This window comes from Hypomesus transpacificus, chromosome 12 (genome assembly GCF_021917145.1).
Source record: "Hypomesus transpacificus isolate Combined female chromosome 12, fHypTra1, whole genome shotgun sequence".
Classification (NCBI taxonomy): Eukaryota; Metazoa; Chordata; class Actinopteri; order Osmeriformes; family Osmeridae; genus Hypomesus; species Hypomesus transpacificus.
The window spans coordinates 316,770-338,030 of record NC_061071.1 but is presented as its reverse complement, the minus strand read 5'-3'; the positions used below and the strand labels follow the sequence as shown (position 1 = coordinate 338,030).

Here is a 21,261-nt window from a genome sequence, read left to right as displayed (position 1 = left end):
GAGCCCGGGAATCTGCTTAAATCCTCTTCCGATCAGAGGGACACCTACACCCATATGGTCTTAACTTGGTGATGCACAGCTTTTTTTTTTATGTCAACCGTTATCCCGACGGTCAGGTGAATCCCAGACTCTCAATCACACGCACATGCCAACCAAACCAGAGAAACTAAACCAGCAACTACTTCCGATTTTCTTTCTTTATTTTTGGGTTGTAAACTTTTGACCCTAGACTAAAGTTCAGCTTGAGCGCAGGACACATAGGTTGCATTCCACACGCTTGTTCAGTATGGTTCTATATGCAAAGTCGTTGTTTTGCTTGAACACAGAAGCTAAACCCTAAAAGCAGTAGACTTGCCAATCTCAGAGCCGAACTGATTTTAGTCGAACTGATCTTAGCCTTAACTCAATCCCATTCGGCTGAGCTGGGATAAGCAGTATGGATTTCCTTAATGGATACTATGAACGTTGACAAGACACTGCTAGACAATCCATATAACCGCAGAGTAAATTAGTCAAAACTAGCCAAAGGCCTTGTCTGTCCTGTCTATAGCTGTCTAGACTAGACATGTGCTGCAATACACTATGGGTTTTGGTTATAGCGTATATGAGATATACTGTTATTATAATTATTATTTTAATATCAGATTTGATTTAGCTAAAGTGATTTAGATATGATTTAACACAGCTATGGGGAGTCAGCTCATCTACAGACAGGAATGTGTGTGTTTTGTGGCTTTCTCTGTGTGTGTGTGTGTCTATGAATGTTTTGTGTCTTTCTGTGTGTGTGTGTCTGTGTCTTAGTCTGTGTGTGTGTCTGTGAATGTTTTGTGTCTTTCTGTGTGTGTGTGTGTGTCTAGGCCCTAATGCTGGTCATCACAGCCCTAAAATGACAGGAAGAAGCTGTGCCACTAAGACAAAGCCTGCAATTATCTAAAAACACTATGTCTACCCTCTCTACCCAATTAAAGGCGTCTGCTTAATGCTTGCTGTGACGCTAACCTATTAATTGATTACCTACTTGCCAGAACTCATAGTACGTTCCGGGGAACAGTGGGAGGGGGACTTGGTGTCATGGGGATCTGCTTGTGTTATTTACATGAAACATAATTGAATAAACGTAGGGTTGTGTCTGAGTTAACACATCGTAAGAAGGCTCCTTGTATGCTTACTCAGTCCTGCTCACGCAGACCAAACAGCTGCAATATGTGGAAAGCCGAAAGAATGCTGCCAAACTGTTTTACTTGTTTGTAGTGATGCCTTATTGTCTACAGCTGCATACAATCTCCATAATAATAAAACAAAAAAACAGAACAAGAACCAAGCACCTAGAGTTCTTGTTTTGGGTATTTCTGTGGGGAAACATCACAATACTCACTGGTCAATGTTTCAGTGCAGATATTCCACAGGTCTTCATCATAATTGGCTCTCGATGCAAACATTTGCCAATCAATTCCTATAATAATCGTTCAAATGAGCAGAACATACATATTTATACCTTAGGAAAAATATTTTATTCAAGCCAACATCCAATGTTTCCATTCTCTTCGTCAAACCTGAGTGAACATTAAATTATGTGCAATAGTTTTTAAAATACATTATTCTACATACCATTGATATCTAAGGAATGTAGACGGAATTCAGATTTAGTGTCTTTTTATAAAAGGCCTTCACAGTGTTCGCGCAGTAATGCCCACAGCAAACGATAACATCTAGAAAACGACTGGTCCTCTTTTAGTTTTCCTCGGTCACCCGTTTCCGGCCTCGTGGTCGCCTTGACAACCATGCAGCTGCATGACTAATCTCCGGATCTCCTCCCTCTTTCGCCACACCCGTTGTCGTGGAAACCAGTGTTCCAGGCGAACAGGAAGGTCAAAGTGCACCACAGGGTTCTGAAGAGAACATCAATCGCAAGGTTGATACCAGAACCCAATTGTCGAAAGTAAGTCCCATTCTGAGGACTGAGTGTGAGAGTTTTCAGGTGGGGGAGGGGGGGGGGGCATACCTGCAGAAAGCTCTCCACATACTGCAACAGGTAGAGGCCGCAGTCGCTGCTGTTGTCCTGCAGGGGGACCCGACAGTGGGAGCTCTTCATGTTGTCTGCCGTGAAGTCTCGGGGGGTGCGCTTACGGACCTCCCACTCCACCTGCAGGTACCTGACGGGGGGGGGGGTATAGGGTTAGCAGGCAGGGGAGATCGCCCTCACGCACACACACACACACTTTGTATGTCTATCCTTGTGGGGAATCATTATGCTAATGCTATGCTATCATTATGCTATCCCCCTGAATATGGCATTTGGTCTCCCCCCCAAGGGTAGTTAAACCACACAAACACACACAGGACAACAAACCCGGTCAGCACTCACTCTCGCAGCAGCTTGAAGATGCGCTCATGGTAAGACAGCTTCAGGGAATCCATGACCAGAATACAGGGTCTACAAGGAGAGAAAGAGAACCAACAAGATCTGCCACTAATTCACTGAAGCCTAAAGTGTAGGATAGGTTTAAAATATTTACTATAAAGAGCACAGCAAGGCTTTACCTCTTACAGATCGTCTCTCTTTGACAACCGTCTTGTGTGCACTCCTGGAAAAAAATATTGGCCTGGTCTTGAATCAGTAGAATTTAATGCACAAACAAGTTTCAACGAGGACTAAATGAATCAATTACAGGCTTGCTGTTGATAAGCTAAGACAAACAGATAGACCACAAGTCAAAGACACCTCTCGAGTGTGGCATATTTACCGGTGGATTATGTGACCCATGAGTACTGGGGTTTTGCCTTATACAACCTGAAACAGACAAACACGGTCAACACACAAAAGCATAATGAACACCAAATGCATTTGTTAGGTTTTATTTACTGCACTGTCCAGTGGAGTAGTGGCCAAAAAAGGTTTGCTCTGTAAATTCATGTTCCTTGGCTTGTGTTCCTAGGTCATAATATATAGGCATATCAAACAGGTCCATTTGCTCTTGGATATAAATCACTAACGGCTAAGCTAAGCTAGTATTCTAGGGGTATCCAGTTCTGTTCTATAAAACCTTAATCATGTGCTTCTGGTAAGCACGTGCTTAAACACCACCCAAGCTCCAACATGTGTTTTTTTGAAGAGCTGTTAAAATCCGGGTTCTTGTAACAGAATGCGTACAAGAACATTTCCAGGCCAATCTTAGTTTATTATTACAAAAGGACCAACGCAATATGCGAACATCCCGTTCGCCGTTACTTAAACAGCCTGTTCCAGAACAGTCGTGAGACAGACTCTGCCAGGGGCTGTCCGGCACAGACCGGGTACATTCCACCAGCGAACACGGAGTCTTGTCCAACCCACCTGCTCCCCTCTCTGGCGTGGAGCTGGGCGGGGCGGAGCCTCCAGGGGACCCCTCCTCTGACGCCTTCAGTCTCCCCCTAAGGCTGCTGCTCCCCCCTGCTGGAGCTGGGCGTGGCCACGCCGTGTGACTGGCGTCCTCCAGGCCAGGGAAACAGATGATGACCAAGTACCAGTGAGCTCTGAGGAAGGGGGGGGGGGAGTGGGGGGGGACAGGAGGTGAACAGGGGGAAAGACCGGGCTGTACTGGATCTCACTGCTGTTTTTTTGATGTCTAAACTCTAAATGAAACCTAGAACACAGCATGCTAGTACTCTACAGCCAGAAAACAAACCATCACGTGTTCCCCTGAGCACACCAGGTTCTCCCCATCCCAGTTTACTTTAATAAGAACACACTGCAACCATTGAAATACATATCTAGGACATTGGAAAAGAGTTGATGTATTAATCCATCAACAGTTCTGGGTAATTAAGCATTCTTATTTTATTTTAATCGTAGCTCCTCTATATTTATTTTTTTGGGGGGAGAAACATCTTGTACTTTGCAAAACGAAAAGATTTAGGTTCTAAATTGTGTCATGACTAAGAGAGTGAAACTCCGGATGTCAAAGTGAAGTAAAAAAATAGTTGCGGTTGGATACTTGGTGGAGATTTCAAGTAACAGTCAGTAGCATATTCTCATTAAATATTGAAACTGCGCAAAAAAAAAAAAACGTAGGAAAAAGGTACAAAATAAATCTACCATCAGATACTTCATGGTAGATTGGCAGAAATATGACTTAAGAATTGACCGTAAAAGTTTGGCCGGACAGGGTAGTGACAGTTTGGCCGGACAGGGTTGTGACGTTAAAAAAGATGAAAACATTTTCCAACCAAAGCAACTTGGTGTGATTCTATATAGGGAGTCAGATGGCTGAGCGGTGAGGGAGTCGGGCTCGTAATCAGAAGGTTGCCGGATCAATTCCCCGCCAGCCAAATGACGTTGTGTCCTTGGGCAAGGCACTTCACCCTACTTGCCTGGGGGGGAATGTCCCTGTACTTACTGTAAGTCGCTCTGGATAAGAGCGTCTGCTAAATGACTAAATGTAAATGTAAGGTGCCCGGAGCCAGAAGAAAGGATAGCCGTGTTCCTCTGCTCCCCACACCAGGAGCACACCAGGGCGGGCAGGGAGGGAGGAAGGAGGATGCTGCACCACCCAGGGGAAAACTAGACACTTTGATCTGGTTTGGAGGTTAGGGTTCTGCCAGGTGGGGTAGCAAGGCCATTAGTGTGTGTGTGTGTGTCAAGGGAGAGTGACGGCACGTGTAGGTGCATACAGGTGTGTGTGGGCACACCTGTGTGTGTGAAAGATGGAGTAACAGAAGAAGGAGACATAGAGAAAGACACAAGGTGTACGTGTGTGCCTTACACAGGATGGAATGTACTGGAAGGCGCCAGACACTGTCACAGGAGGGTGACTGCACCGGTGTGTGTATCAACGTTAATCCTCATTAATCCGTAAAGCTCACTCACTCGTGGTTGACTGGAACAAACAGGTAGTCTTTGTTGAAGATGTCTACGCTGCGTGTCCAAGTCTTCACACGCTGGTGCCTTCGGTTCCGAGGCCTGCAAACAGACAACACACACCTTATAGATAACACACAAACCCCTTACCTCCCACATAGACACAAAACACACCTTACCTCCCACACAGACAAAACACACACCTGACCTCACATGCAGCACGGAGTACATAACACACACTTCAAACCACCAAAGTCAGACAGAAATCAACAACTGCACATCTTCCTCTTCCTCGCAGTACAGATCTATAACAGTCCAGTTCTATTACTGTGTGCGTTACGATCTGTGCGCTACTGAGCTGTTGAGCGTTCCTATACGGCAGCGCCCCCTCAGGTTAGGGTCTCTCTCCCCACTAACTTCCTCTAGAAGCTCCCTCAGTTCCTGCCGGACAGCGGCGTTGGCGAGTGGCGCTGTGCCAGCAGGAACGTGAGAGGCTGTCGTCCCCGGAGCCATGTGAGGGGAGGCTCGGGATGCCCGCTTAAGCTGGGTGAAGAGGAGGCCGGGAGGAGAGGAGGCCGGGAGGAGAGCAGGCCGGGAAGAGGAGAGGAGGCCGGGAGGAGAGGAGGCTGGGAGGACAGGAGGCTGGGAGGAGAGGAGGAGGCTGGGAGGAGAGGAGGCTGGGAGGAGGAGAGGAGGCTGAGAGGAGGAGAGGAGGCTGGGAGGAGGAGAGGAGGCTGGGAGGAGGAGAGGAGGCTGGGAGGAGGAGAGGAGGCCGGGGGGAGCTGAGTTGCTTACGGCACGGCAGCGGCCTCCTCGCTGGCGGTGTCGCAGCGCGTCAGCTGCTTGTAGAAGAAGCTGCTGAAGACGTGACATCGCTCCGCCAGCTCGCCCCCCGCCCACTCCAGCAGAAGATATCTGAGAGAGAGACAGACACAGAGATAGAGAGACAGAGAGAGAGTGAGCGAGAAAGAGAGAGCGAGAGAGAGAGGGGGGTGGTGAGGCAAAAATACAAGAACGTATGCTTGTTTAGACATGTTGCTGCAAACAAATGTGAACACATTCAGGTTTGACGTCTAGATAATTCCTCAAGATATGAGGAGAACCTTTTCTTTCCGCTCAATCTTTCAACACAATCAAAAAGCACGAGCCACTGACTTGAGGTAGAAGTCGATGATGACGTCATTCAGGAACTGGCCGCTGTCCAGACACTCCAAGTCCTCCGTCGTCACGGTGATCCTCCCTTTAGAGGGCGCTGATGGGTACTGGATCAACCTGACGGAAGGTCAAAGGTCAAACACTCGAAATGAGATCGATTTGATTTCTAAAAACATATTTATGGGGGGGAGGGGGGTTTGTCTGTTATGGGTAATTGGCCAGGTGAAGAGTGACAGTAAAGGTAGGATGAGAGAGAGAGAGGACATGCAGCAAGGGGCCATGGACGGATTCAAACCCAGTAAATCGAGTGCTCCTGGATTGCATCCCAGTATTTCCAGACGTGTTCTGCTGTGTTTACCTGGTGGGAAGTCCCTGCAGTCTGGAGGTGGTTCTGCTGTAAGGCTCTCTGCTCCTGTGGCTGCTTCTCAAGCGTCCCAAACCATCCTAGCGGGAAAATCAAAAACACAGAAATATCTTGTTGAATCACTCCGGGTTAAATGTTTCCAGTTGGCACGCGACACACACACAGCCACACACGCTGGCCTGTGTAACCCTCCCCAGCTTTGATAACCACGGAAGACCAGATTGAAGACCAAGCCTCACTGCTGCAGAGGGTGGTCTGTGAGGGGACCACACTGGCCGGCCTTCCCCCCCGCTGGAGACAGCCACCTCATCAGGGCTGGGTGATGAGGGGGTGATGAACACACACACACACACACCCAGAGAGAGTTCCTCCATACCTGCGCTGGTGAGGGTGCAGCCCTGTCCTCCAGGCGTGTGGGTGCAGCCGGGCCCAGCAGGGCTAGCAGCTGCTCCTCCTGGGGACAGCTGTGGATGAGGGCCAGGCCCTCGGCCCAGGACAGCGGGGAGTGCAGGTCCTGGCTGCTGCCCAGGCTGAAGGCCTCCTCTGCCAGCATGGAGGCCAGGAGGGCAGCCTGGAGCTCCCCCAGCTGGTCCTGGAGCACCAGGAGCAGGAAGGGACACGGCTGGCCTGGAGGGAGCGCGCACACACACACACACACACACACACACACATTAAGACGGGATACATAAACCATGGAGTGGATACAAAACCATGGAGTGGATACAAAACTAAGAAGGACACACACATGCACTCAGAGTTTGGCAGTGGTATCAACTCTCTCAAGGATCTCATGGAGGATGTAATGGTTTAGGGCTGCTGGTGGTTAATCGTCCTAACGACACACACCTGATTAGTTTTATCAAAACACTCCTTCTCGTTTCTCTCTTTTCCTTCAGATGTCTGGTAGCTACATTCCCACACTTCTGTGTTCAACCCCTTCATCTGTCTCATCTCCCCCCCGCCCCCTCCCATACACAATATCTTTATCTGTTCAAATCTCTGGCCACGCCTTCTCAACAACAACAAGTTCAAATCTTTTATTTGTCAGGTGCACAGAACAACACAAGGTTAGACTGGGCACTGAAATTCTTAAGACAATACAACGCAAGCACCTGGCATAACATAACATATAAGTACACGGAAAGGGGGAAAAGCCCAGCAGTGTTTGTGGCGAGGGGCCGGTGATGGTACCTGAAGTGGAGACCGGGTGGATGGTCGACAGCTCCGTCTGGATCAGGGCTGCCTGGGCGTGCGACACCCAGAGGAAGAGCAGCGAGGGGGCCGGGCCCTCCCAGCCACGCAGCACGGAGCCCGACTGCGCCACGGCGCCCTCCCACAGCCCGTAGCCCCGCAGCTGGGAGGCCACCAGGCTCACCGAGATGCCCTCGCCCTCCCGCCCACTTCCTGGGTCTGGAGGGGAGGGAGAGAGACAGTAGTAGAGGGAAGGAGAAAAAGAGAGAGAGACATAGACAGTAGCAGAGAGAGGGAGAAAAAGAGAGAGAGACAGTAGCAGAGAGAGGGAGAAAAAGAGAGAGAGACAGTAGCAGAGAGAGGGAGAAAAAGAGAGAGAGACAGTAGCAGAGAGAGGGAGAAAAAGAGAGAGAGAGACAGTAGCAGAGAGGGGGAGAAAAAGAGAGAGAGAGACAGTAGCAGAGAGGGGGAGAAAAAGAGAGAGAGAGACAGTAGCAGAGAGAGGGAGAAAAATAGAGAGAGAGACAGTGGAGAGGGAGAAAAAGAGAGAGAGACAGTAGCAGAGAGAGGGAGAAAAAGACAGAGAGAGAGACAGTAGCAGAGAGAGGGAGAAAGAGAGAGGGAAAGACAGTAGCAGAGAGGGAGAAAAAGAGAGAGAGAAAGACAGTAGCAGAGAGGGAGAAAAAGAGAGAGAGAAAGACAGTAGCAGAGAAAGGGAGAAAAAGAGAGAGAAAGACAGAGAAAGGAAGAGGAGAAGGCGACATAAAGAGGGAGATGTGAATGCCACATGATGGGGTTCATGTTCCTGTGAGAGCCAGGTGAGTGAGAGCCAGGTGAGAGTGGCAGGTGTGAATGGCAGGTGTGAATGGCAGGTGTGAATGGCAGGTGTGAGTGGCAGGTGCTCCCTCCAGCTAAGCAGGGGGCCACAGGTCGTCAGTGGAGTGCTTATGATCTTAGCCTCAGAGGACGGCACTGTCAAGCCGGGCTGAGGCTCCCTGAAGCGCTGCCAGCCAGCTCAAGGTGACGACTCGCAGGGTTAAGAAGAGGAGGACGCCTCCCTGTCTGCACGAACGCCGCTACGCTAAGCGTCTTACGGCCGAGGCAGCGCGGCGGCCGGACGAGGCAGGCGGGGCAGCGACCGCCTCGTAGTGGCAGCGACCGCCTCGTAGTGGCAGCGAGGCAGTGCTGTCTGAGGCTCTCGTGGACGTAAAACCTTAATCTGAGCTCCTTAACACTGTCCCCTCTGGAGAGACTAGGGGAGGGGTCATCTGTGTGTGTGTGTGTGGCGGGGGGTTAGGGTTGATGATCCGATCTCGTGGAGCGCGTCCTGCTAAAAAAGGGCTGGAGCGGTCCCTAGCCACGGTCGCTACACCCAGTCCTCACAGGTGCAACCTCTCACCTACACTCCATGAGTGGTTGACAGGGGCTTAACACAGATTCTCTAGGAAAATCCTGGAGAGCCTCACAATGTCCCGATCACCTGGCTCTGTGTTGGGACAGGGAAGGTTCTGGAGCTGTCAGAGCCAGCCCTGGTTAAGGAGCTGAATCTGCCTTCACATCATTTACAACCTTTAAAGCATGGCCATCCCTCCCCCTGCACTCTACTGTAAACCTGCATTTGCCTCTTTCAAGGTAGAAAAGATCCTGTAGACGTCTAACATTTCCTCAGTTATCTCCTGGTCCAGAGAGATCTAAAGAGATCTGCATAACGGGAAGGGGGGGGTACAGGGATCGCCATGACGACCACAACTGTAATGCGGGGAGACACTTTATGCGGTTCGGCGCTGGTGCCGTGTGCCAGACTCCCAGAGCAAACAGCCGTCTCCACTGCACATGTGCAGAAAAGATGTCACATCCCCCACGCAAGGTCATGAGGGACCTGCCTGTGATTACCTTTCAGAGGCAGGGTGATGCCGTCATCTGTGATCTGTGAAAGAGAAAAACAGGGGAGGGAGGGAGGGAGAATAAGTGTTTTAGTGTAGGAGAATTGAGTCCTTCAAAACATGAAACAGAAAAAAGATGGATGGGCAGTTAAAGTGAGAGGGAGGAATGAATGAAAGACAGGAGAGTGTTTATCATGTCCCGCTGGAAAGTTAAGAGGAGAGATGGGACGGATGTACCAGAGTAAAAGCTATAAACACAGTATTTATTTAGACACGTTTGATAATGTGATTCCAGAACTCTGACAGAGGGAGAACATGGTGGAGCCAGAGGGGGACGAGGAGCAGAGAGCGTGCCCCCCTGGCCAGCACTCGTAGTCCAACACTACGTCACAAGCAACACAGGACATGGCGTCCAGGCCAGCCACGAGGGAACATCACGAGGAGCAACCTCGTCAGAGAACAACAGAATGTCCTGACACACTAACCTACTGCCCATGTGTTCGCGACGCTCCCCTCGCTCGTATACCACGGTCCAGTTCATCTGGCGCCCTTGACTCAACGCAGCGCAATGCCTTAATTGCTCGTTAAATACAACAAAGGCACTTGTTGGGGCCCACTAAAAGCTTTTACAGGCCCTGAATGAAGTTTTAAGAACCTTGGTTGTAAACGATGTGTCCAAGTTCTAGAATTTGCCCTTGTTGGTGCATTGAGTGATGTTTTTGTAATCACTGACGAGGTGGTTTGGGATCAAGTGCTGCAAGTGCTTTAGGCTGTTTGGGATTAAAGTAGTGATACACTGTTCAGAGTTTATTTTTATTTTGTATCTTTGCATAACCAATCCCATCCCTGTGCTCTTCCCATGTGTTCTGCTGAGTAGGCCCTTTTACACAGTACGCATCGGGGACTGGTTCATTAAGATAGCTGGAAAACACATGTCATGCGTTAAAACTCAACCAGGGACGGCAGGAAAAAAAGCGAGACTGGCCAATCACGTTCGATGCAGAAAGAAAGAAAAAAACGGGGGAAAAAACGAGCTTGGAAGGTTGCATGGAAACCAGAGCTGGATTGTGAAATGGGGGCAGTGGGCGACCAGAGAGGCTTCGATGGCCTGCTCTCCTCATTCAGGTTGAAGCCATGGCCCCCCAGGACGTGCAGCAGCCAAGGTGGAGCTGAACTGATCCTGCATACCTCACTGTGGAGGGAACCTCACTGTGGAAGGAACCTCACTGTGGAAGGAACCTCACTGTGGAGGGAACCTCACTGTGGAGGGAACCTCACTGTGGAGGGAACCTCACTGTGTAAAGAACCTCACTGTGGAGGGAACCTCACTGTGGAGGGAGCCTCACTGTGTAAAGAACCTCACTGTGGAGGGAACCTCACTGTGGAGGGAACCTCACTGTGTAAAGAACCTCACTGTGGAGGGAACCTCACTGTGGAGGGAACCTCACTGTGTAAAGAACCTCACTGTGGAGGGAACCTCACTGTGTAAAGAACCTCACTGTGGAGGGAACCTCACTGTGGAGGGAACCTCACTGTGTAAAGAACCTCACTGTGGAGGGAACCTCACTGTGTAAAGAACCTCACTGTGGAGGGAACCTCGCTGTGTAGGGAACCTCACTGTGTAAAGAACCTCACTGTGTAAAGAACCTCACTGTGGAAGGAACCTCACTGTGGAAGGAACCTCACTGTGGAGGGAACCTCACTGTGGAAGGAACCTCACTGTGGAGGGAACCTCACTGTGGAGGGAACCTCACTGTGGAAAGAACCTCACTGTGGACGGAACCTCACTGTGTAAAGAACCTCACTTTGGAAGGAACCTCACTGTGGAAGGAACCTCACTCTGGAAGGAACCTCACTGTGGAGGGAACCTCACTGAGGTCCAGTCTGGCTGGACACACACACTTCACCTCGTTTCTGGACCGGGACTCTAAACCCAGAATGACAGACACAGAGCAACACACATACACCGCATCAGCACACACACACACGTACCGTAATGTTGCCATTGGCCTCAGCCCTCACCCCGCCGGCGTGCAGGGTGACAAAGGGCAGCTCCAGGATGGGAGGGGGCGGCTGGGGGCTGCCAGGTCGCTCGTCTCTCTGACTGGAGACAGAAGCCTTCTCTCCAGTCTGCTCAACACACCACATGAAACATCAGTACACACATCACACAAGGAATCTACATGATTAGAATCTAGGTGGGTCTGTCATTGTAAAGGTGTTTACATTTAAAGTGCAGTTAAACATTCAGACTACATGTATAGAAAAACTTTAGTATGACTCAGTGTGGAAAGTTCTCAAACCTCCAAACTAAATTTGAATCTGTTTTTATTCTATTCAAAGTTGGATTGGATGATTTAAACAAATCAGCTGGATGCAAATACCGTAGGATTACGTCTGTGCTCAACCGGCAGGGAGAAGATAATTCCTTCCAGTGTGGCACAGGACCTACTTAACAGTAGAGCCCGACTGATATATTGGCGGGCCAATATTATCGGCCGATATTAGGCATTTTCAAAACTATTGGTATCGGCATTTCTAATGGCCGATTAAATAAATAATCATTTTTTATTTTTTGGGTGGTTATTCTGTTTTTGTTCAAAGGACTTAATTTATAGGACTTATTTTTATAGATTTTATTTATCAGAACTTTAATATATTTTGATGTTCCTATGTTCTGTTGTGACAATAAAACAAACAAGTTTATTTTTAAACTGCATTATCATATTATTTTACTGAGGACACAAATAATAACAGGAGTCAGATGGCTAAGCGGTTAGGGAATCAGGCTATTAATCAGAAGGTTGCCGGTTCGATCCCCGACCGTGCAAAATGACGTTGGGTCCTTGGGCAAGGCACTTCACCCTACTTGTCCCGAGGGGAATGTCCCTGTACTTACTGTAAATCATTCTGGATAAGAGCGTCTGCTAAAAATGACTAAATGTAAACTACAAATAACTAATGTTAGGGAAATCAGTTTGTTTTGTTACGCGTTTCTTTTTTTGTATATCGGCCAATGTATCAGCATATCGGATTTTTTCATCACCAAATATTCGTATCGGTCTTAAAAATCCTTCATCGGTCGGGCTCTACTTAAAAGGTCATTTTAGACTTCCTCCTCAGCATAGCCAAACTGACTTTGTTTGAGAGCCTTTCTGTACTTGACGTTTAAAGCAGTGCTGTGATCCAGCCACCCTGTTACCTGAGTGTGTGCCCCCGGTGCCAGGGTGGCGGAAGGGGGGCTGGGGCCCCTCTGAGGGGGGCTGGGGCCCCTCTGTGGGGGGCTGGGGCCCCTCTGTGGGGTCCTCTGACTGGGGCCCCTCTGTGGGGGGCTGGGGCCCCTCTGTGGGGTCCTCTGACTGGGGCCCCTCTGTGGGGGGCTGGGGCCCCTCTGTGGGGTCCTCTGACTGGGGCCCCTCAGTGGGGGGCTGGGGCCCCTCTGTGGGGGGCTGGGGCCCCTCTGAGGGGTCCTCTGACTGGGGCCCGGGAGCAGTTGCTCACACATCTCCGCCTCCTCGTCACTGGAGAGAACAACTGGTGACAGTTGGAAGGTAGCAAAGATTAGATACATTATGACTATGGATGCACCGATACCATTTTTTAAGTGGCAAGTACAAGTACTGATATTTCTTTTCTGGTACTCGCCGATACAGTACTCACCTGTACATTTATTAATTTATTGTGGCAGTTTTACAAACACATCACAGTGACACTAATGAGTGTAGGACCGCTTCTTTTTTTATTACTCAAATGAAAAAAGTATTATTTTTATGTGCTTATCCCAAACTTAAAGCACACATTTCCCATTTCTGTCAGTTACATCACGTGAGGTATCGGTCTTTGCTATTGGGGGTATTTTAATGAGTACGAGTACATGAGCTTGTTTTCGTTAGGTGCCGATACTAAGGCCCCGAATGGATACCTAGACTGGTTTTGACTATGTAAAGGTAAGTCATACAAGATACGTACACGCTGGCTACAAATATGCAAGATAAGTTCAGTTGGCTGACAGAATTCATAATGTTGGCGGACGAAGAGTCAAGGGGAAAAGGGAATACGCCGTACAGTCTGCGAGGCAAAAGGTACGTTATCTGATGCTGTGCTGTTAGTATGTACTGACACTGCAATGACATGCTTGAGACTGGCGCAGACAGGAAAAACATGGTCTTGACTCCATACAGGATACCTGCTGCCACATAGGATGGGGCTTGGATGTCAGCAACCAGGCTTGTCAGCGACTGGGGGGTTGAGGTTGTGTGTGTGTGTGTGTGTGGGGGGGGGGGAGGAGGGCTGACTTCCTGGTAAGGGCGGAGGGGGACTGGGGGGGAGAAACAAAGACTAACTTCCTGGTAACGGTGGTGAAGAGTGGGAGGGAGTGGAGTTAGCTGGGCTGCAGACAGACACAGGTCTAATAAGCTTTCTGGAGCTTTATCTTTCCATGCTAATCTGAAGTGGCCCTCTCTCCTGTCTCTCTCCTGTGTCTCTCCTGTCTCTCTCCTGTCTCTCTCTACTGTGTCTCTCTACTGTGTCTCTCTCCTGTGTGTCTCTCCTGTGTGTCTCTCCTGTGTGTCTCTCCTGTGTGTCTCTCCTGTCTCTCTCTCTCCTGTGTGTCTCCCTCCTGTGTGTCTCTCTCCTGTGTCTCTCCTGTGTCTCTCTCCTGTGTCTCTCTCCTGTGTCTCTCTCCTGTGTGTCTCTCCTGTGTGTCTCTCTCCTGTGTCTCTCCTGTGTCTCCTGTCTCTCTCTACTGTGTGTCTCTCTCCTGTGTCTCTCTCCTGTGTCTCTCTCCTGTGTCTCTCTCCTGTGTCTCTCTCCTGTGTCTCTCCTGTGTCTCTCCTGTGCCTCTCTTGTGTCTCTCCTCCTCGTCTCTCCCCTTCCTCCTTCTCCCTCAAGTCATTCTGCGCCACGCTCCTGACAAACTTGGCTCTGGGAATTAGCCCGGGGTGTATAAGGATCACCCTTGTTGTGTGTGATCGTCTCTGTCTGGCCTGTCTGAACCAAGCATCGGATCCTCGTGCCTACCAGGTCTGACAAGCCCTTTCCACTTGGAGCTAAACAGCGCTTTGGAGCGCATTAAGGAGAGGTTGACAAAGTGAGAGGGGATTGCCCAGAAACTATCCTTTCTCCCTGATTTATGATCAGAATAAGCAATAGGGTTGTAGCTATTCCTGTAATGGATGGCCTGGATGAGGGGCTGCCTTCATTTCTTTAAAAGTAAAGTGCCGCCACCTCCGGCTGACGGCTGCGTCTCGTTCTGGGTTGGGCCTCATGCTGCGTTCAACATTATTCGCACGATTTGAGCAAATTTTTCATTTTGCCTTCGTTTGTATTTATTGGCGCGAATCGCTAGGAGCCAACCGTTTTTTTCCCGTCGTCAACCATGTCCGAAATGACGACTATAAACAAATACCAAGTTCTGTCGTACAGCAGATGCCCACAGACAGATGCAATACTCTTACCATACATTTCTTCTACAACGTCATTGACATCTCAAAATTGATTAACTTTCGCGGCATAGTCACGTTTCACTTGAGTCAAAAATGTTCAACTCAAGTGAGAGACGGGATAGACGCGAATAGCGCGAATTAGCGTCATTCGGGTGAACAGGGTTATGGTTGGAGCTGTGGTTAGGTGGGTGGAGCAGGGAGGATTGTCTCTCACGAACACTACTGATATCCTGACCATCAAGCCTCATCGTATCATCGGTTGTGAGTATTAAAAATAGTTTGATTGATCAACAACCCATCATGTATTTTTCCCTTGGACTGTTATCATTTTACATTTAGTGATTTAGCAGATGCTCTTATCCAGAGCGACTTACAGTAAGTACAGGAACATTCCCCCCAAGTAGGGTGAAGTGCCTTGCCCAAGGACACAACGTAATTTGGCTCGGCCGGGAATCGAACTGGCAACCTTCAGATTACCAGCCCGTTTCCCTCACCGTTCAGCCACCTGACTCCCTTGAGCCAGATTGTAACGAGAGGGTATCGGAATGTTGATGCCCTTCCAAGGTGGCTCATGTCCAAGGCCGTCCATTGAGAGGGATTTTCCCCTGGGCATTGCGCCCTCAAGACAATGGGCACCATCCAGATCCTGCTTGGAATGAGTCAGCAAGGCGATTACGTAATATGACCACACACACACTATAGTGTACTGCATAATAAGGTTCAACTAACTTGGCTCTGTCGACGCATGTTTGGATCCTTTGAGTCTTAGATGGAGGGAGAGGTGCTTTGGTTCAGCCCCCTGGGCCCTCTCCCTCCTCGCTCGCCAGTCTCCAGGCTTGCAAGGGGGAGTCTTCTGGGGTGACGGTCTCTTGGTGGCTGAGGATCCGTTGCGGTTGAGGGGGGTTCTGGCAGCCCCTCCGTCACACGGAGAGGTGAGCCGGGCGGGGGAGACCGCGTCCTCGTCTGAGTTCCGTCCTGAGCGAGGTGAGGCCAAGGCGGGGGTACGGAAGGTTCCAGAGGTCAGCGTTCCAAACCGGGTATGGGTCCTGTTACCGTTCCGCCCCAAGTCAGGAGTTGTCGGTTTGCAAATCGTTTTATCCTCCTGAAAAACAAAGAATGCAAACGTCTGAAAGCGAACGTCCACTTTTGTTTTTGAATAACTTCACAATATAAAGCTTAAGATGTGCTTGTTGCCATGAGTAATTCACCTCAGTGCTTGGAGACAAGGTACCGTTTGTTCTCAAGTTCTGTTTCCTCCAGGCCGCCTCGCCCAGGGATGTAGCCCCAGGCAGGGTTCTGGTCCTGGATGAACAAGTCGTCTCTGCTGGCAGTTCTGGACCAGAGTCATCAGAGTCCGTTTCCAAAGGACTAGGTTGCAGAGATGTCGATGAATCTAAGGGGGGTTAGTCATGCAAAGTATCAGAAACCTGAGGAAACTCCATTCGGGAGAGTGTGTTATTTTTATCAGGTAATGAGTGGTGACAAATTAAAACTAAACCAGTCTTAAAATTCTGTCTTGTTTTCATATTCAAAGTTGTGGGAACGATCAAGAGCAGAAACATTTAACGGGAGAGGATGTGGAAGAGTGTATTCCTTTAACAAGTCCATCAAGTCAAGCATTTGTTTATCTCTCAAATATATATGGGTGAGGATATTTTACAGCTTGCATTTACGCAAAGCCATGTAGGATGCAGCACAAAAGGCTATACAAATAACTTTTATAGGTCACGTTGAACTCATTACTTATTAAGACTGGGGAAAAAAGTCATTTGTGACATCTTTAAGTCATCGATCAGAGTATGAATGATCTGAGAAGCAAAGTCAAACTTATGGGTATGTGTTAATTTGTTAAAGCGACGTAGAATGTTCAGAATCAGAAGTATTTTTCTACGTCACAAAGACACGTCAGTCACCAAACTCCATGCTTTTGGGGTGCCTCACCATTCTGCCCAGTTCGATGAGTCTTCCTCTGTGGTGACACACAGCCAGTTTCCTGGTTCTCATCACGACACAACCTGTCTGATGCTCTCTTAGGGCGCCACCTGGTGGGAGATTTAGATATCAAACCGTTAATTTGTAAACCGTTAAATGCCACACATAAAAGCCATCCTGCAGTATACTTCTTAGAAAGGAGACACACTTTAGAGTGAGTTGTTAAACTTCTGCCGTATGGGCTTTTTCAATGGACATGGCTTCCAATCAAATTTGATGTGTGACTGTCAACATGAGGGGGAATTTTTTACACGTAGAGCAGGGTACTCCAATTCCGGTCCTTGAGGGCCGCTGTCCTGCATGTTTGAGATGTTTCCCTGCTCCAGCACACCTGATTCAAATGAATGGGTTGTTATCAGGCTCTGTGGAAGCCGGGTAATGACCGTTCATTTGAATCAGGTGTGCTGGAGCAGGGAAACATCTCAAACATGCAGGACAGCGGACCTCGAGGACCGGAATTGAGGAACCCTGACGTAGAGGATGCTGGTGTCCAACCTGACATCAGAACCTAGGTGTTGGTGAAACCAGGCGATGTTCTGGAGGACCTGTCCCAAGTGTAAGTAGCATCACTGACAACAGGACGACAGGGGGGACATTTACGTAACGTTTTCTGTAGTTGCTGTGTTTTCAATTTGCTGTGCTCTGGGGTGTCTCCCCTGTGACTTCCTGGATCCTGTCTCGCCTGCCCTGACTTCTGATAGGCTGTTGGCTGACTGGACTTGGATCTCATTGGATGGTGGATCTCCAGTCGCGCTCTGACGACTTCCCTGAATGTAGGTTTGTTAGGGGTGCTGCAAAACAGAGGCAGAGTAAATTAGCTAGAAAATTCATATTTTCTGGTGTCCAGGGGCCCGTTCTCCGTACGTCGCTAACTCAGGTAGCTGGATTTGATTGTTGACAATTTGTCATGATCTTGGATTGTTCGGTTTTTCGAAGCTCATCCTGGACTTGCTGTCATAGCAACAGGTCCTTAAGCTTGAACCTGCTCGGGAGCAGGTTTATTTTATGTAAACAGGATTTGATTGCAGCTTTACTATGGAGCTAGAAAGCTGACAAAAGTATCTGAATTTGAATATGAAAGATCTGAAATATTTGTGTGTCGAATTTCACAAAACTGAAATATGTTGCCGTTGAATATATCATATCTGAATTATTTGTATCCAAATTTTAAAAAATTGAATTATTTTGATCCAGAAATACACATTTCTGACATTCAGATTGTGGGAATTCAGGTTATTGAAATTCAGATTGCTGAATAATCATTCAATAAGCTGAATTTAAAAAAATCGCATATTGCGTGATAGATAGATCGGCTACTATAGCCTACTTTTTGAGAGATAGCCTATTGGTTTTCTTGTGAGGGTGTCATTTACATCATTAATTTGTTGGAACCACATTTAATTATTATATGACATTAGATGATAAACAAAGTAATTATGAAAATAAGAAAATACAAAGACTAATAGCCTCCTGTAATACACGATAAAACATCTAACGTGGTCACTACATGTAATTAGTCTGCTACTTTTTGCCAGCCCTCTCCTGAATTTTGCAGACTTTGAGGTGTTCCCTGCAGTTTGGTTAAATCTTCCAATTTGGACTAGCCTTCGGGCAAGCTCTTGCTCTGTTGCGGAAAACACGGGACGCTCTTTTTGGCCATGGTGAGCAGCCATAGACTTATGTGAGCAGCCAATAGCAGCGTTGCTGATCAAGGTTTCTACTATCGATACATACCCCCCTTTTAGACCAACGCATCATTCAATCCATCTATACTAATCATAAACGACAACGGTGTTTGAAGAACCGAATTAGCCAGATCATGATTAGCAAGATGATGTCATCTTGGATGTGTCATTTGATCTCGGATGTAATAAGCGACGTACGGAGAACGGGCCCCTGAAGTCTGTCTTTGACACAACAACGCCCACTATGTATATATCAATACGTATATGACAACTCAGACTGAAAACTGTTGCAGGGCTCCATCTTTTGGCAATTCTGAGGAGCTACAACTTTGCAGTCAGAATATACTCACACACTCGGTGTAGATTCTACATACCTTCTGTTATCTGCCCTGGAGCTGTGCCCATTTACAGGGTGAGACTTGTCATGTTGTACTCCATTGTAACTACTCCAGTTCGATGTCTAGTCAAGTGAAACAGACATGGTCAGCTTTATACACTTAACATTATACACTGTATAGGGAAAGGACAAGGCGTAACAGGTGTGTGCAGAATCTGCCCTAACGTGGAAGAATTCACAGAAAAAAAAGTACGCACATTTTCATAAAGGAATCATAATGTAGGAAATTGCAGTTCATCTGACCTATCCTGACCGACAGGGAACTTGGATACCTTGAAATGGCTGTTGGCATCCTGGATTCGTGACAACGGCGAGAGCATCTGCATATTATCCCCTTCAGACTGCTTCTTCTTCGGGATTTTGAAAGGCGCTGCCATCTGAAAAGGAGATCTCTAGATTAGTTTATCAACTGTTACAATCAATCATCTACTTCGATATGATTACGGCTGTATGCAAAGCAATGGAAATCCGGGGTCTCAAGACTCATGCATTCGCCGTGACACTCACACATTTCAACCATTTCTCACGCAACACCTTGTATTTCTCACGCGGAAAATCAAGGGATATGTCCAACTATATACAATTAAAGGATGAGGCAGAGGCATACGGAATAAACTTTTGTGGCTAGTTAGTTACAGTAAAATGCCACCTACCAGCCAATCAGAAACACCCCCTCGCCAACCCACAGCATTTAGTACCCAATCTTTGACAGGTATGCTAATCTAACGCCAAACTTTTGATACAACTTGAGAGCCCTGGAAAATGTTCTCCAATCCTAGCAAATAGGAAGCAAAATATTGTTCAGAATTCAGATATGTAGTTTGCTCAACATTACAAATATGGTTGACAGCACTATAAGGGCCCAGTGTTTTAATTAATTTAGTCATTAACTGGTTTAGAGCTCTTCGACTTTGAAGCTGATCATTTGCTGTTATTAGCTAGCGAGCTAGCTAGCTACATACAAAGACAGCTAAACTTACTTTGTTGTCATGCATGCGTACCCAAGACAGCTAGGCTAGCAAAGCAGAATGGCCACATACAGGATGCATTGAGACTTCTTAATTAGTTTGCTGTTGAAACAAAAAAATGGGATATTTCTCGCAATATTCCCTAACGAAAGCTTAACTGTCTTGAAGCAACAACATTTTACACTTCCTGTGTACGATAGCAGAGAATGTTCTTCTTCTGGTTGGGTGTCAGATCGCATCCAAGTTTAAGATTCAAATACCACCACCTACTGTTCTGGGGTGTATGGCAGGTCACGCTATTCCTACATGACTACTACTTCTCCTTGTTGATCGTGCGCTGTAAAGTTTTTAGAAATATGGTTGCTTCTAAAAGAAATATGGAAAATCTGACAAGTGACTGAGTTCATTACATTTATGGTCGCTTTTTTCCCCCAATTCGTTGACACTGTCTGCTCACCCGCAAACTGCCTGGCTTGGTAGTACCTGCCATGGGTTTAACCCCCGCAGGTATATTCTTCAAGGTCACGGAGACACACAAGCCTCCCCAAGTACTTCCAAGCCAGGCAGTTTTCAGGTTAGAGGCCAGTCTAAAAGCAGCATTGCCATCACCCATTGGCAGTAGGATGATTGGATCAAGATTGGGCGGATGTATTTGTCATACATATGAATGGTGTTTCTGCCTATGCAAATTAGGACATATTCGATTAGTGTGTAGCTCATTTGCATGTTAAAAATAATTTTCAAAGAAACTTGTAATACAAACAATGTTACTTTTCATGGGTAGTTTCATTGTGTAAAGTTTCATTTTGATAGGAGTAAAGGAAAAAAATAGCCCCATTGGGGTGTAATGTTGGCCTTATTGGCACACATCTCGGATTGATGAGAATTAAACATATTTCCTCAACTAGGATTTCTTAGGACTGTTAGTATGTTGTTCTGGACATGATCTATGCTGAAAAAAATGTTTTACAATTAGTTCTATTTTTGGCTCCAAAATGAGTTACTTTGCCTGGACTAAATGGCATGTATTTGAACATGGACAAATTGGGGCGTGGCCTTCAGCGCCACCTAATGTCTCACGTGGGCCATGTTTGGTATGGTCAGAGACTGTATGGTAGTTAATGCGCTGCAGTTTCAATAAGCCAACTTTCTCAACTATTTACATTATTGGTCTAGGGACTGCCATTGACTCCCATTGCACAAACATAATAATAATACGACCAATAAAAATAGGTTCCCTATCAGAGGAACCCTAATAAAAACGTATTTAAGTCCCAATTTACTCAATCTTTGGGGGAGACAAGCCTACTGCTTGTCTCGCGATAAGTGGGACCCACAAGCTCTA

General features: G+C 47.6%; 1 protein-coding gene across 1 annotated transcript; it reads right to left on the bottom strand.

Annotated features, from left to right (window-relative positions):
* Positions 1–1,492: 1,492 nt before the first annotated feature.
* On the bottom strand, positions 1,493–20,137 carry senp7b (SUMO specific peptidase 7b). Its single transcript, XM_047030343.1, has 22 exons — positions 19,929–20,137; positions 19,221–19,325; positions 18,926–19,011; positions 17,472–17,657; positions 16,816–16,916; positions 16,083–16,267; positions 15,604–15,976; positions 12,633–12,964; positions 11,423–11,560; positions 9,441–9,474; positions 7,548–7,766; positions 6,733–6,983; positions 6,351–6,436; positions 5,993–6,109; positions 5,633–5,752; positions 4,847–4,939; positions 3,335–3,513; positions 2,745–2,791; positions 2,542–2,585; positions 2,366–2,434; positions 2,003–2,153; positions 1,493–1,889 (listed from the first exon to the last, which is right to left on the bottom strand). Exons 1-22 carry the CDS (start codon positions 19,941–19,943, stop codon positions 1,746–1,748), a joined length of 3,075 nt encoding a protein of 1,024 aa, XP_046886299.1. The 5' UTR covers positions 19,944–20,137; the 3' UTR covers positions 1,493–1,745.
* Between the last annotated feature and the right edge of the window lie 1,124 nt (positions 20,138–21,261).

Excerpts from the sequence above, each read along its gene's own strand:
- senp7b (XM_047030343.1), bottom strand. Across the intron at positions 15,977-16,082 it reads CCTTGTCTCCAAGCACTGAG|GAGGATAAAACGATTTGCAA; the intron begins GTGAATTACTCA and ends TTTGTTTTTCAG. Across the intron at positions 1,890-2,002 it reads ATGTGGAGAGCTTTCTGCAG|AACCCTGTGGTGCACTTTGA; the intron begins GTATGCCCCCCC and ends TGTTCTCTTCAG.